Raw genomic sequence first — 13,761 nt, 5'->3', positions numbered from 1 at the left:
CAACACAAACAAACTCCCCTCTTTTCTTTAGAGGTAAAGAGATAGAGACTGAAAGAGCAAGAAAGATCAGAAGGACACGAAGCAAAAGCAGCACAGACACAAAATGAAGTCTTCCGTTGTGAAAAAGTAAACAATAGCCCAGTCTGTTGAATGAGAACTGCTTGGACAGTGACTGTAATTTCATTGGAGGTGATTATCATTCACTCAAACAGACGAGTTCACTCTTTTCATTCAAAGAGGCCAGAAGCTTTCTCTCATCTCTCTCTCTCTCTCTCTCTCTCTCTCTCTCTCTCTCTCTCTCTCTCTGCTCATTTCCATGGCTCTGATTAATGCATGCTGTAATTATAGTTTAATAGAAATTACAGTTTCATATTTCATTAGGAATCCTCTATTTGACTCATTCCAGATGAGAGTACACAGATTAGTCAGCTGATGTTGTTTGATGAGGGGGCCCGTTCACATGTTGACAGGAGACACTCAGCTCTCGTTGAATCCGTCTTGAGAGAATGACAAGAGGTCTGTGAAGAATAAAATGATGGATTACATTTGTGCAGCTGATTTCTGACGCCATTGGTGTCTATCTATCTGTCAATGTACTGGATTTCGCTGTTTTATGTTCCATTCTACTGTGTGAATTTTACCTTTTATTTTTTTTAATCTGACTTTTTTGCTCTGTGGTAATAGTATAGTAGTACAATATTTGAAATAAAAGTACGGAATAAAATTATTTTACGTACTTTGGTTGCTTGACAAAGTGCAAGTACACTAACAAGGCTAAGAGTTTACAGCCATGGTAGCAGCTCTGTGAGGTTGCACAATCGTGGTTTGACCTAAATTCTAATATCAGCATGCTAACAATGCTAATATGCTGATGTTTAGCGGGTATAATGTTTACCACATTCTAACATTTGTTGATTAGCACTAAACACAAAGTACAGCAATGTCATTCATTTTGCAAGTATTTGGTCATAAACCAAAGTATTGGACAAATGTGACCTAATGGTAGTGCTACAAAATTCAAGACAATCTAATAGTATAGAAATATTTCAGTCTGGATTAAAGTGGTAGGCATGGTTACCATGGTTAATGAATTGCATTTTGTCATTCTATCTGCCTAAGACATAGGTATGATTGAATATAACTGAAGTATGATTCAGGTATAATTTAGTAAACATACAGAACTTCAGATTGAATTGCTTTACAGCACAAAATAACTTAATAAAAAACACAAAACATGTAGTGGGCACTGCTCTCTCAGGGCAAATCAAGCTAAAGCTTTTAGAGATACTGATACTCCAAAAGCTTTAGAGTAAAGGCACTGTTATCAAGGGCTGCTCTTGACTCTCTGGCCTCTTTGCTCTTCAAAACAAATGCACACAGTAATGGAGGAAGTATCCGCTGCTTTCTTGCAGTGTATTTTTATAGGAAATGTTGCCGGAAAAAATGAGAAAAGCTAACAATACCACAGGCATCACGTACAGTAGAAGTTGTTCTGACAATAGTCTAATTTTGTATGTTGGCCGACTCTATTCCCAATAGGAGAGGTGCTTCGCCTCGGAAGGATCTCAGGCCACACGGTGAACGGTGGCTGGTCGACCTGGAGTTCCTGGTCCCAGTGCAGCAGAGACTGCAGCCGGGGAATCCGCAGCCGGAAGAGGACCTGCAGTAATCCAGAGCCTAGGTACGGAGGTCAGACCTGCCTGGGGCCAGCACAGGAGTATCAGGAGTGTAACATCACCCCTTGTCCAGGTAAGAAATGCACACATATACACATGCTATAAGCCAATTTTAGTCTCAAAGATACTGTACACACACCGTACAAACACCATTGGGACAATAAACAGCAGGACACGCAGAAATAAGACCAGAAGTCAATTACTTTGCCAGCCCTGTTTTTCACTCTTGCACAGATAAATACACACTACTCCACACCAAGCTCAAGCTATGTTTTTCCTTGATTAATGGATAAAGAATTACAGTGACAAAATGACTTACCAAATCATCAGGAACTACAAAAGAAATCAGTTGCAGATAAGAGGTGTGACGAAGACCCCAATTTACACCGGGAATCCGAGACAATCCCTGTGGCGCTCCAGTATGTAATTACATTGCTGGGTAATTATGCTGCCAGCTTTGGGAGGCCATATTCTGTTGTGAAAGGCCTTGAGACAATGCATTTTTAACACTCCTCAAAGTAGAAGACGGCCAGAGGAAGCTTTCTAATTAAAAGAATACTCTGTCTGACAGGGGAAGTAAGCTGTCTAAATGGAAATCCAGTGCTTAGTTTGGCATAAAGCACACCTGGTATCCAGCACAGGCACCAACCAGACAAGCAGGAGCATTGTTTCAGATGATTAATAATCAAGCCCCCTGGAGTAGGACTTAGGTATCCTAATAAAAGCCTGGATCTGCGCGTCATCTTGAGCCGCCGCAATCTGTCTTCATAGCTTCCGCCACGCTGTAAGCGGGCAAAAAAACCCAAGAGATTGAGCGGCCATCGATACTATTTTTACAGCCTGTTAATTCATTCAGTGAAAGTACATGCCATTCAGCTCCCAACAGCTTGAGCGCACTCGCTAATAGGGTAAGCTGTTATCTGCTGCGAGCTCAGATGAAGACTTCGAATGGATCTAAGAGATTCGTTTATTCAGGAGAGCTCTGCCTGTATGGTTGCCACAAGTGTTCCCCCAGAGTAAAATGTCGAGTGAATGTACTTTGATTTTTCCTCGCCGCATCATTATGTTAATACATGTAGTACACCTATTCTGTTGACTGTAATAATACCGTAGCTACAGTATGTTGATGAACAACGCCGCAATCCTGTCCCCCAAAGGAACCGACATAAGCCAGCCTGAGTAGCAATGAATACTAATGCATACTCAATTAGCACCCCTCTGAAAGTGAGATATTATTTTGAGGCAGGCCGACCGTGCCGGTAGACCAATTGTAATCCTCCCATGGCTAATCCAGTGCTTTTTAAATGCGCACTGTGAAGGAGAATGAGAGAAAAGGTGTTATGCCTACCATCCATCTGGTTTGGAAACAAATGAATCCGTGTTTCTCTTGCGTCTGCGCCCGAGATGAGGCGATCCGTCATCGAGGGCCAGGAATCGACTTGCACGTCACTTTGTGATAGAGAAATTACAGGGAGATGACGAAAAGCATCGGCAACTTCAATTACCTGCACTGTGCTGCCAGCCATCATCAGGTCTTTAAAAGCAATTCTCAAGTGCTACAGAAAGGGCAATATCTCTCTGCCACAATGAAGTACGGTTTTATCCAGATGATTGACCAAAAGGATATTTACTTCTGTTGTGATTCATGGCCAAAGATTGCCCCCATTTTATTGCTCCTTTTCCTTCCCTCTTTTCATTTCTCCCACATCTCATTAATCTATTTATGTCTTCTTTGTGCGCTGATACTGTCATGAATTTTCACGTTTTTAACTGTCTGTTGTTTGCTACTTGGCACCATGTGAGGGGAGGAAAAACAACAGCGGATCGCAACGCTTCATTTATCTTTATTAATCAGAGGAGAGAAGAGTATGGAGAGGGGGGCAGGGGGTCAGGCTTGCTGTAATAGCTAGGTGAACCACACTTCCTGTCACTTCAAAACACTCACACACAAATATACACACATATTCAAATTGCTTTATATTTGTGCGTCACGCATCACTGTTTGAAATGGCGTGGAATGACTGCCAATCATTTGATGTTCAGAGGAAATTGTCTTTTGAAATGACCTGGAACCAAAATCCTAGAAAACATGAAAGCACAAATATTTAGGGGCTATTTTCCTCGAAAACAAGAAACTGTGAAGTTTAGTAACTATTTCCTGTTTTTCTACATCAATTACACAAGCAAAAAGTGTTTATACTTATATAATTGTAGAGTTTTTTAGCATTAACATGAACAATATGATATCCTTGGTTTAGTGGACGGCAGCTGGTCATGCTGGTCTTCATGGTCCAAGTGCTCTGTGACGTGTGGAGGGGGACACTACATGAGGACGCGAACTTGCAGCAACCCTCCACCAGCTTATGGAGGGGACATCTGTCTGGGCCTGCACACTGAGGAGGCACTGTGCAACACACAACCCTGTCCAGGTACACACACACACACACACACACACACACACACACCTCAGTGATAAGCTGCTTTAGGGCCATGACTCGGCCACCAATCCATCACAGGTTCATTGCTTATTTTCTTTAGTCTCTCAGAGGGCACTCATGCATGACTAATGTGCAGCTGAGGGCACACACACACACACACATATAAACGGACACACACTGGACAGGCTCTAAGATAGACTGTCATCGCCATTTCCAGAGAGCTGGTCCAGCTGGTCGGAGTGGTCCCACTGTGACTCCAACGGGGCCCAGATGCGCGTGCGACACTGCGATGTCCTGTTTCCCACTGGAAACCAGTGCTCAGGAAACAACAGCGAGACCAGGCCATGCTCCCCTGACTCCAACTTTATACCAGGTGATCACACATTCCGACACGGTCGCCTCTTCTCTTCAGGAAAGTCTTGGGCACTCATGCATGACTTAACTTTGAGCACACACACTCATTCTGCACAACCCACCACCATATGCCCGCAGCGGTAATTCAGTTCATTTCCAAGAATCCTGTGATAATGAAATATGTTATTGATCCCTCTAAGGGACTCGTCTCAGGTCAGAGGTCAGGTTCAGCGACAGTGCAGCACTTTTGGGATGATGGTTGGGATTAGTGTCTTGCTCAAGGACTCCTGAGTGTGGCAGGTGATTACATGGGGGCGTGAACCCGGGTGCTACACTTAAGGGCTGTCTCCCTACTCATTCCAACAACCCTGCTGCTATATTAGTTTCATTATGAGCCTAGCAGTCTTGTCAGGCCATGCAAAAAGCACTTACACCAGCAGTTTTACTTTTTTCAAATGTGGGAGAAATGGCTGCTCTATGCGGTTTTCTGTACCTGGTCATTCTAGCATTTTCATTATTTCTTTACTATTTTCTGGCATGTTTAAGTGATCATTTGCCCTTTAATAATGCAACCTTTTCCTTAATGTAACAGTAATGGCAGTGTTACTCTAAGTAGAAACTGTGTGGGAGCTTTTCTCTTGTTTGTTCACAGTGCAACAACTTCTTAAATGTCAACTAAACCTAATTAACTACATGTGAGGTACTAAAAGAATTTTTATTTTTAGAGAGCCACTAAGATAAGGTAAGATAAACTTTGTTCACGCCACAGAGGAAAATTAACTCTTCGCTAACCCCTGCCCACCTTACTTCACCTACACCTTTCTAGCTGTCCATTTTCACACAGCACATCCTACAGTTTACAATGACAGCACTGTCAGCTTTACCACTCAAAAATTGCTCTTTGATTTTTGGTAGTCAAAATGACAACTGCTGCTGGCAGAGCTGTAGTGCGTGAGCTAATTAAGATAACGTTAGCTCCATTAGTTGTTTGAATTTTGAATGTTTCAAGCACACTTGTTTAAAATTGGTTACATACCAATATAATACTAAAAACCTGAGGCTATAAAGCTTCATGTCCCAGGCAAAAAGTCAGCATCCCTGCCAGTTGATGATGCTTGTAGTAGACATAAAGAAATAAAGGCTCTTTACTAGAGATACTTTCAATCAGTAATAACTAATAAGATCTGTATGTGTTGCACCAATATGACGGTGGAAATGACATTTTAATCTCTTAAAAAAGGCCTTTGGACCCTTCAAACTCTTCAAATGCCAAAAATCACTCTTATCACAACCCCATGCACACTGCTTTAGCATAAGGCACGTCTATTTACACTTGCTAAGCTAAGGGGTTTAGGGAACGTTCAGTTGAACAGATGTTTAAAAAACTCTTTCTGAAAGACTTTAAGTTCAGAAAGTCCTTCTTAAACCTAAATATACACACACACACAAATATCTCACACACACCATTAGTATTGATACCTGCTTAGACAGGCATCTCCCTATTGACATCCAGTAATGCAATACACTCTAGAGCATTGATCTGTGCTACACAGAGATCATTAACACTCCTCCCTGTAACAAAGGATGCTCATGTTATTCACATTGTATCACTGCAAACACTGGACTAAAATGCTATAAATTGCTTGGAAAAAGTTATATATTCATGCGTACTGTCCTAAAGTTCCTAAACTTCAGGAATCATTAATTATTGCATAGAATAAACATTTGATTGAAACATAAATTTGTAAGCTTTTCTGTATTAATTAGCAGGGATATAATAGTCATGAAAACCCTTCACAGGTCTTTATAGAATCACCCATTTGCCTTTATACCTTATCATCCATCCCCTTTAATGGGAAAGGTAGTCCATTAAGGTTCATTAGCAACGTCTTGTACTTCATTTCCTTTAATGAGAGCTGATACTTTTCATAAACCACTCCAGGTGCCACAGCCGTGATTAGCTCACAGAGTTTTTACTATAATCTGTTTCATATTGAGTACAGCTTTCATCTCCACGCTCACCTTCAAGAGTACAATTTGTCATGCTAACAGGGGTGTATGTGTACATGGTTTTTGGCCCTAATTCTGCTGCCTTTTGCTGTTTCTCCTTTGTCAGAAGTCTCGATTGCACGCTCCAGCCAGGAGGAGAGGCGCTGTGGAGGTAATTTGGTTTGTGTGTGTGTGTGTGTGTGAGAGAGAGAGAGAGAGAGAGAGAGAGAGAGAGAGGGAGAGAGAGAGAGAGTGTGAGAGAGAGAGAGAGGATAACACCTGGCATTGCACATATACAGCATCTTTGGCAATAAGGTAGCTTTCCAACTCTGCTTAACAGCATATAAATCCAGCTGTAAACGCACCCAAGATACATTGCGGAAAATGGTGATCTGATCATATCTGGATGTAGTCAAAGATGCACTGGATAAAATTTGTCAAGTTTTTGGAAACAGCACCGCACTTCTCAAGCCATAAATACCATCTTCCCAAAAAGAATAATGTCAATTTATGGGGAGCACAGTAGACAACATCTCTACTTATGTTGCTGACTGTTGTCTTGTATACTGTTTGTAGAGCTGCAGATGACTTATGGCAAACTTAATATTTAATCTACACAATAAAATTGTAATTATGAAAAACCTACCACAGTGAATGACCAAAACACTGTTCCAGTTACAATTGGAGTTTGAGTGAATCAATAAAATCACTTTTAACAGTGTTGCATTACTGCCCAGCTGCAACAATACAGTCTGAGTAGATAAAAATGCAGATAGACTCATCTGCGCCCACAGCAATAAGCTACGTGAGAAGGAGCAAGGCTTTAGGGACCTTTTGTGCCCTGAGTTTTTCCCTCTTACATGGGTTACAGGCTGCTCTTGCTATCATTACTTATCTTGTCGGAGGCTGCATGCAGTCTAAGAATGAGTTCTGCAGTGCTTAGGGCATAGAAAAACAAACTATTGTTCTCTCCTTTACATAAAATTACTTATAGTTTATAGTTTGCAACTGATAGCAAACTTATATTTTAGCTGACTTGTGTCTCTATCCATTAAAAATTATGTTCAGAAGGGACTAATTAATTAAATCATGTATTAACAGATTATATCAATTTCTTATTGCTTGATATAGCAGTGTATAAAAATACAGGAAATATCTTTTTTTCCTCAGATGTAAATGAGCTTTTTTTAAAGGTAAAAGATGTTGGATTGATATTTGACAGCTGAGCATAAATTTGTACTGTATAGTCGATGTGTACTTTATCTAGATCAACGATTCTAATTCCATTTTTAAACAAGGCATTCTGTGCATGTTACACAACACTGAGACATACAGTCGGTTCTAATAGCAGTGACAGTACTACAAAAACAGAAGTCAAAGAGAAAAAAAGAAGCAACAATTTTTTCCTCAACAGTCTCAAAGGGTCTTCCTTATTGCAGAACACTTCATCATTACCATATGAATTGCAGCTTCAATTACCACTTCCACTTGTGTGAACTGACACAGAAATACCCCCAACCTCTTTTTCTGCCTCCAGACTTCAACCTCTTCCACATGATCGCCGTGGGGCTCAGCAGCTCCATACTCGGGTGTCTGGTTACCCTGCTGGTCTACTCGTACTGTCAGCGCTACCAGCAGCAGTCGCATGACGCCACCGTCATCCACCCCATTTCAGCTGCTCCGCTCAACACCAGCATCACCAACCACATCAACAAACTGGACAAGTACGACTCTGTGGAAGCCATCAAGGTCTGTGGACAGGTTTGCACTGGGTTCACTGTGGGTCACGCTTGTCAGATGTCCGGATGTGTAGAGACAAAGCAGCAGTTTCTTACATTTCCTTACTGTTTGACTTAATCAATTGATGTCACACTCTGAGTCAGTGAGCAACGGTTTGCCTCTTCCTCCAGTGTCAGTTGTGATTAAATACACTTCTTACTGCATGACTCTCACTGTCACACCACCTCCTGTCGTGCACTGACACTCTCTAGTTGTGTAACAGATAGGCAGTTGTGCGTACATCCTCTCTCCGTGTGCTCCTCTGCTGTGTGTCTCAGTGTGTGACTTTGTTCTGTGTCAGTGGTCATACACTGCTTTCTCATAACATACTAATGAAATTACTTATCGTGCGTGGGTAGGTAATCAGCGAAGACGCTCTGCATCTGCACATTTCCCTGCTTAGACAGGTTCTTTGTGTCATTATTGCATCCTGAATTGCAGACAGTCGGATGCACCAGAGCCAGTGACAGAGATCCAGCTACTCTCATTGTACAAATAGCCTCTTATCCACTGATACATCAGGCCTTTAGTGCCAGACTGAGCTGGTGATTAGTGCTTGTCCACAGCTACTTCATGCTCCAGCTGGGCTTTTTTCAAGGATTCCCAGTGATCCGTGTTAAAGGGTGTTTCAACCACTTAAACACACTGTGCATTTTTTACCCTAAAAAGCGCTTCAGAAGCAGTGAATCTGGTATCATGAGATTATGCCAATAAAATAAATGCCTCAAAATATTCTTATAAATTACATTTGCCTGGCACTAGCTGGCCACTTAAAACTTCTGGCACCAATCACTCTTCCTGCTGATAAGCAGATATTGGATATGCAAAGCGACATGGCATAAATCGTAGTTGTAGAGAAGCTAAGCTTGACCATTTGCTAACTTAAGTGTAGTTACTGTTGTTACTCCTGTCAAGCTTTCCATTAAAAGAAGTGGCAGATTTTAAATTTGTAGTAATTTTGAAACAGATGTAGATAAAAGGAGGCTTATATTTCAGATTGTATTAGCTGTTGCTACTGTTTCTAGATATTAAACCAATGTTAGCTTCATATGTTCTTTGTTTCTCTTGTTTTCTCTCTCTCATTTGAAACACATCTTAAATATGCACTTTATGGTGCAATAGTAGATGATATTGTATCAAAAGACAGAGGCTGAACCAGGCAAAAAGTCGCCATCCTCACCAGCTGATGCATATAGAAGACATTGGAGAGAGCATTATTCTTGTATCACAGTGTACAGCTAGTTAGTCCTAGTATTGTGAGTTTGATAAGGAATAATGTAAGATCTCACCTTTATACCCTGTTTGGTTGCTTGCATTTTTTTCCCGCAACAGTACATTTTCACCTTTAATGTGTGTGATGTGAAGAGAAAAGGCTTTTAGACGAGGACTAAATGTAACGTTGGCTGTGCTTGCTGGTGTGTAAACTTCCCCAAATAGTATAAAAATCAAATAAAGAGCACAACAGAGCCCCTAATGTTAGGCAAAATTCTGATAGCATTCGGGAACAGCTTTCATATAGTGCGGAAATAGTACACATTTTTACTAATGTAACCCATTATCCCACAAGTTGATGCAGTAAGGTAATGATATACTACCCAATGGCCTTAGAAGTAAGGCTCTGTTACTGTTTAGTTTGAGGTAGTAAGCAAATAACCATGTTTGTAGCTTATGTTAGAACCGACAGAATAGAGAATAAAGACAAAAACTCTTTACACTTTTGCTCTTGTGTTTTGGTCATGCTAGAAAAAAAACTACACAAAACTTTTTAAATGCAGAGTAGCCCTCCTCTACAGGAACATATGCATCACTTCAAAAAGTAGAGGGATTCAAAGCTTGGAAGACCGGCTATGATTGGACATTCTCTGTTGCTTATCGTCAGCTTGATTTTACTGTAAGGCTGATGAATCAGCAGTATTTTAGGCAGGTTTTCTTTTAATTTGTGTTTGATATCCTCTATTCTGTCAGGAGAAGTCTGCAATATCAGATATATATTATAAACTAAGTGAATACCTGGATCTCTGTTTGCAAAACTACTTCACAGATATGAAAGTGTTTAGTAAAACTGCCACAGAGAGAACAGACCCTCTGGCTCGGAGCAAACGTCCCCGACTGTAATTTCATTGTGGAAAAAAGGTGTGAGGAGCGTTCATCTGTCATGCAATTAGAGTCAGGAGCATAGAGCATAATTCAGTTAGTTCTATTGCAGATAGAGGTTGATATGAATATAGACAGTCCATGTGAAAATACAAAGGAGCTGCATGATAAATGAACACTGTCTAATTTTCCAAAGGCACGTTCTGCCTCCAACCCTCACTCACTGAGCCTAAACGGTTTGGATGTTGCAGTGAATTTTCAACCATTAAGTGTGCAAAAACATAATATGCCTCCTTTGAGCATTTATAGGGAGAATAGATGAACACCTGATGCCATATTTTAGAGTTTTTGGTTCACATCCTGATGATCCTAGTCCTTATTATTATTCTCAATATATCATAGATACTGGTTTCTTGGCCAACTGGTGTATTTCCAGCAGTCTAGTCACCGTTAAGCTGTAGTTTTATGTACAGTTTATTATATTTCCAGGCTTCCTGTAAGACAGAATGTGGCCTTAGGGTTTCTTTGAGGATGACTCTTGCCCATTCCTCTCCTCCTTGCAGCCAGATGTGTCGGTACTCTTGCCCTTGGACGACCCCGCCATGCACCAGCCTCTCTCTGCTAACATGGGGGTGTCCATGCGTGGCCTGGAGATTTTCTACTAACCACTGACCTCTGACCTCTACAACATCCCGCCTCTTGACCCCCCCAACAACTCTTTGAACCCAAACCACTACTACTTCCTCTTCCCCACCGTGCCCCGCCCTTCCACTTCCTGTGGCACTTCCTGTGTGTGGCAGGTTGGAGTACAGACTCTAGTTTCTCTTTCTCTGCTCAGACCCCCTTCATCCCTCCATCCCGACCCCCACCCCCCTTCTCCCTCCCGGCTTGTGAGAAGGCAGTGTATTCCTCCTTTACTTTTCTCTTTCAACAAGTGCCTCCATTTGCATGTCTTTTTCATGTTTGTCTTTCTTGTTTTGTCCTCTAATTTTACTTAATGGTTTGATTTGATGGGTTGAGAAAGACAATTCATTGTGATGCTGTTTTATTACGCTCCTCTGTTACCTCTCTATCACCAATGCCACTTCAAAGTTTAGACAAATTTTGTTTACAGCACCAAAAAAACTCAAATGTAATCATTCTTCTGCCAATTAGAGAGGTTTAAGGCGGGTAGACAAAGTAGATGATGCTAACAAGCATCGTAGCACAGCTGTTTAAAAGCAGCCATGGGGCCACCTGCAGAGACACATAACCGTCTCTGGGGCTGCGGGAGTGTTGATTACATTCCCTTTGTGTGCAAATCACATAATGGGAAAGAATCAAAATATATGAGTTTTTTGTCCAGCACACTTGTTCCCTATCAGTGTCAGTCGGAAACATTCATCAGCTGCAAATGCAGCATCATCAAGTGTTCAATTACACTGCCCCAAGGGACTCCCAGCACACACTCTCAACAACAGACTGGATATGAACACATCCATTTGCCAAATTGCTGATGTTGTATTGAGCACCACATCAGGGGCTCATTCCATGTTTACTATGTCACACGGGGACAGAGAAGATGCCCCCATGGCTCTTCCTTATTGTTTAACAGAAAAGAGACCCCCTTTTGATCGATTTTTATGGCTTAGATTGTCCTAGAGGACCAACAATCCGAGGGCCATAAAAACTGCTGATGCTGGGTATTAGGGTTGACAGAGGTGGACATACGGACGTGCATCAAAATAATTTAGCCCTGTGGTGGCTTATCATTTTTCCAGCCTGTTTGCAAATGCTTTGACCTTGCTCTGTGAAATGTATGTTTCATTCACTGAGCGGCCTCCCATTGATTTGTGTTGCTCCTTTTTGTTTTTTTCTTTTTGGGCTAGATGAATTTGCTTTTACCTTGCCATCTGGGCTGAATAATCACTTGATCCATGTGCCACAAACAAGTCCATACTGACTCCTCTCCCTTTCTCCTCTCCATGTACTTCTTTTTTTTTATTTATTCACAGGCCTTCAACAAAAACAATCTGATTCTGGAGGAAAGAAATAAGTACTTCAACCCACAGCTTGCCGGGAAGACCTATACCAACGCATACTTCACCGACCTCAACACCTACGATGACTATTAAATCTTCATTCAAGTTCAGACTCCATACCATAGAGGGGAAACCAACCCTATCATCCATTTTGACCGTATTCTTTTCTTTGTGCTTTGTATTGAGATTCGTGACACCATGCGTGGGATAGTCCCACTCTGAGACTCTATGGCAGCTGGTATGTAATGAAAACACAGACACACAGTGTTGCCAACAGGGGGAAATGCCCACTTTCTCTCAGGTGCCTTGGGGTACACTTGGAAAGCTAAATTTTTGACTCTTGCTGAGAAAAGGACAACTGGATTTCCCAATGTGGACAAAAAGGGAAAAGTAAGAAGTCAACTCAAAGAGACTGTGGGAAATGTGATCCCTTTTAACTTTCCTGTGACGCCTCTAAAATAGACCTGTATTTGTAATGATGGGAAATAACCACAAAACCGCTTTGCATGACTTCATCTGACGTGTTTTCTCTGCCGTTCTCTTTCGTTTATTGCATGGTTGATCGCATTCCAGGGTTTGGGGACTCGCAAGCAGCGTTTTTGCTGGTCTTAGATTCAGGACTGGTTTTGGAGGTCGTAAAAACAAAGACTGTGGGGATGCCTGATGGCTTTTGCCATTTACTGCTGCAGCAATCTCCAGACGGATCAATATCCATCCCCCAGTCCTGGAATCAGGATGTAGATATTTGAAGTGTGTGGTCAGGTTTGTCCACTTTTTTTGTTTTTCTTTCTGTTTCAGGCTCCAGCAGCTAGCAGTGATTGAACTTTCAATGTAACATTTTTTGTGTTTTGTGTTTTGTTTTTTTTGTTTTTTGTTCCTTTTAAAAGGAATGTTTTTGTACAGGAACTTAAGTTTGAAGCCTATGTCTGTAGTTTTTCTAAATACATTTATTCAGTGTCTCAAGTGTTTAAAGAATAAAACATTTCCTTTGAAAAAAAAAACAAAGTTTATGTGCATTCTGAAAAGTAATTGGGAGTATTCATATCAGCCTGCATCAAATTCAGTCTTTGTCACCGTACTTTTTATATTTTTTGTAAAGAAAAAAAATAATGTTTTTGAATTTTGATAGTGTTCGCTATTCCTTTGGCTTCTGAGTTAAATATGTATTTGTGAGAGCAGGATGTTAATGGCATTTATTGTACAGATGGAGCGTAGCAAAGACTATTCTCCTGAACCCCAACTGGAGTGCAACCCGCATAATATAAGATGAAATCCCTTCATCAAGTTGAGATATTTCTGTTCAGAGTGTATAACCAAATATTAGGTTATTCAATGGCTCAGTTGCAACTAACTCTTTTTACATGTTTGCTTGTGTTACTGTGCATAAATTAAAAACTGCTTCATACACAA

General features: G+C 41.1%; 1 protein-coding gene across 3 annotated transcripts in view; it reads left to right on the top strand.

Annotated features, from left to right (window-relative positions):
* The window catches only part of sema5a (sema domain, seven thrombospondin repeats (type 1 and type 1-like), transmembrane domain (TM) and short cytoplasmic domain, (semaphorin) 5A), a 119,124-nt gene extending 105,363 nt beyond the window's left edge, over nt 1-13,761 (top strand). Inside the window, exons 17-23 of one of the 3 annotated variants that reach the window (XM_051410955.1) lie at nt 1,540-1,749; nt 3,935-4,105; nt 4,332-4,487; nt 6,585-6,629; nt 7,995-8,206; nt 10,894-11,130; nt 12,325-12,423. In XM_051410955.1, the coding sequence (XP_051266915.1) occupies nt 1,540-1,749; nt 3,935-4,105; nt 4,332-4,487; nt 6,585-6,629; nt 7,995-8,206; nt 10,894-10,995 (896 nt within the window). In that variant the 3' untranslated portion in view covers nt 10,996-11,130; nt 12,325-12,423. Of the gene's footprint in view, nt 1-1,539; nt 1,750-3,934; nt 4,106-4,331; nt 4,488-6,584; nt 6,630-7,994; nt 8,207-10,893; nt 11,131-12,324 lie in introns of all 3 variants that reach the window. The other 2 variants (XM_051410956.1, XM_051410954.1) reach the window with 2 other exon arrangements.

This window comes from Dicentrarchus labrax, unplaced genomic scaffold, assembly GCF_905237075.1.
Source record: "Dicentrarchus labrax unplaced genomic scaffold, dlabrax2021, whole genome shotgun sequence".
Taxonomy (NCBI): domain Eukaryota; kingdom Metazoa; phylum Chordata; class Actinopteri; family Moronidae; genus Dicentrarchus; species Dicentrarchus labrax.
The sequence above is the reverse complement of the archived record's forward strand: the minus strand, read 5'-3'. Positions and strand labels throughout refer to the sequence as shown.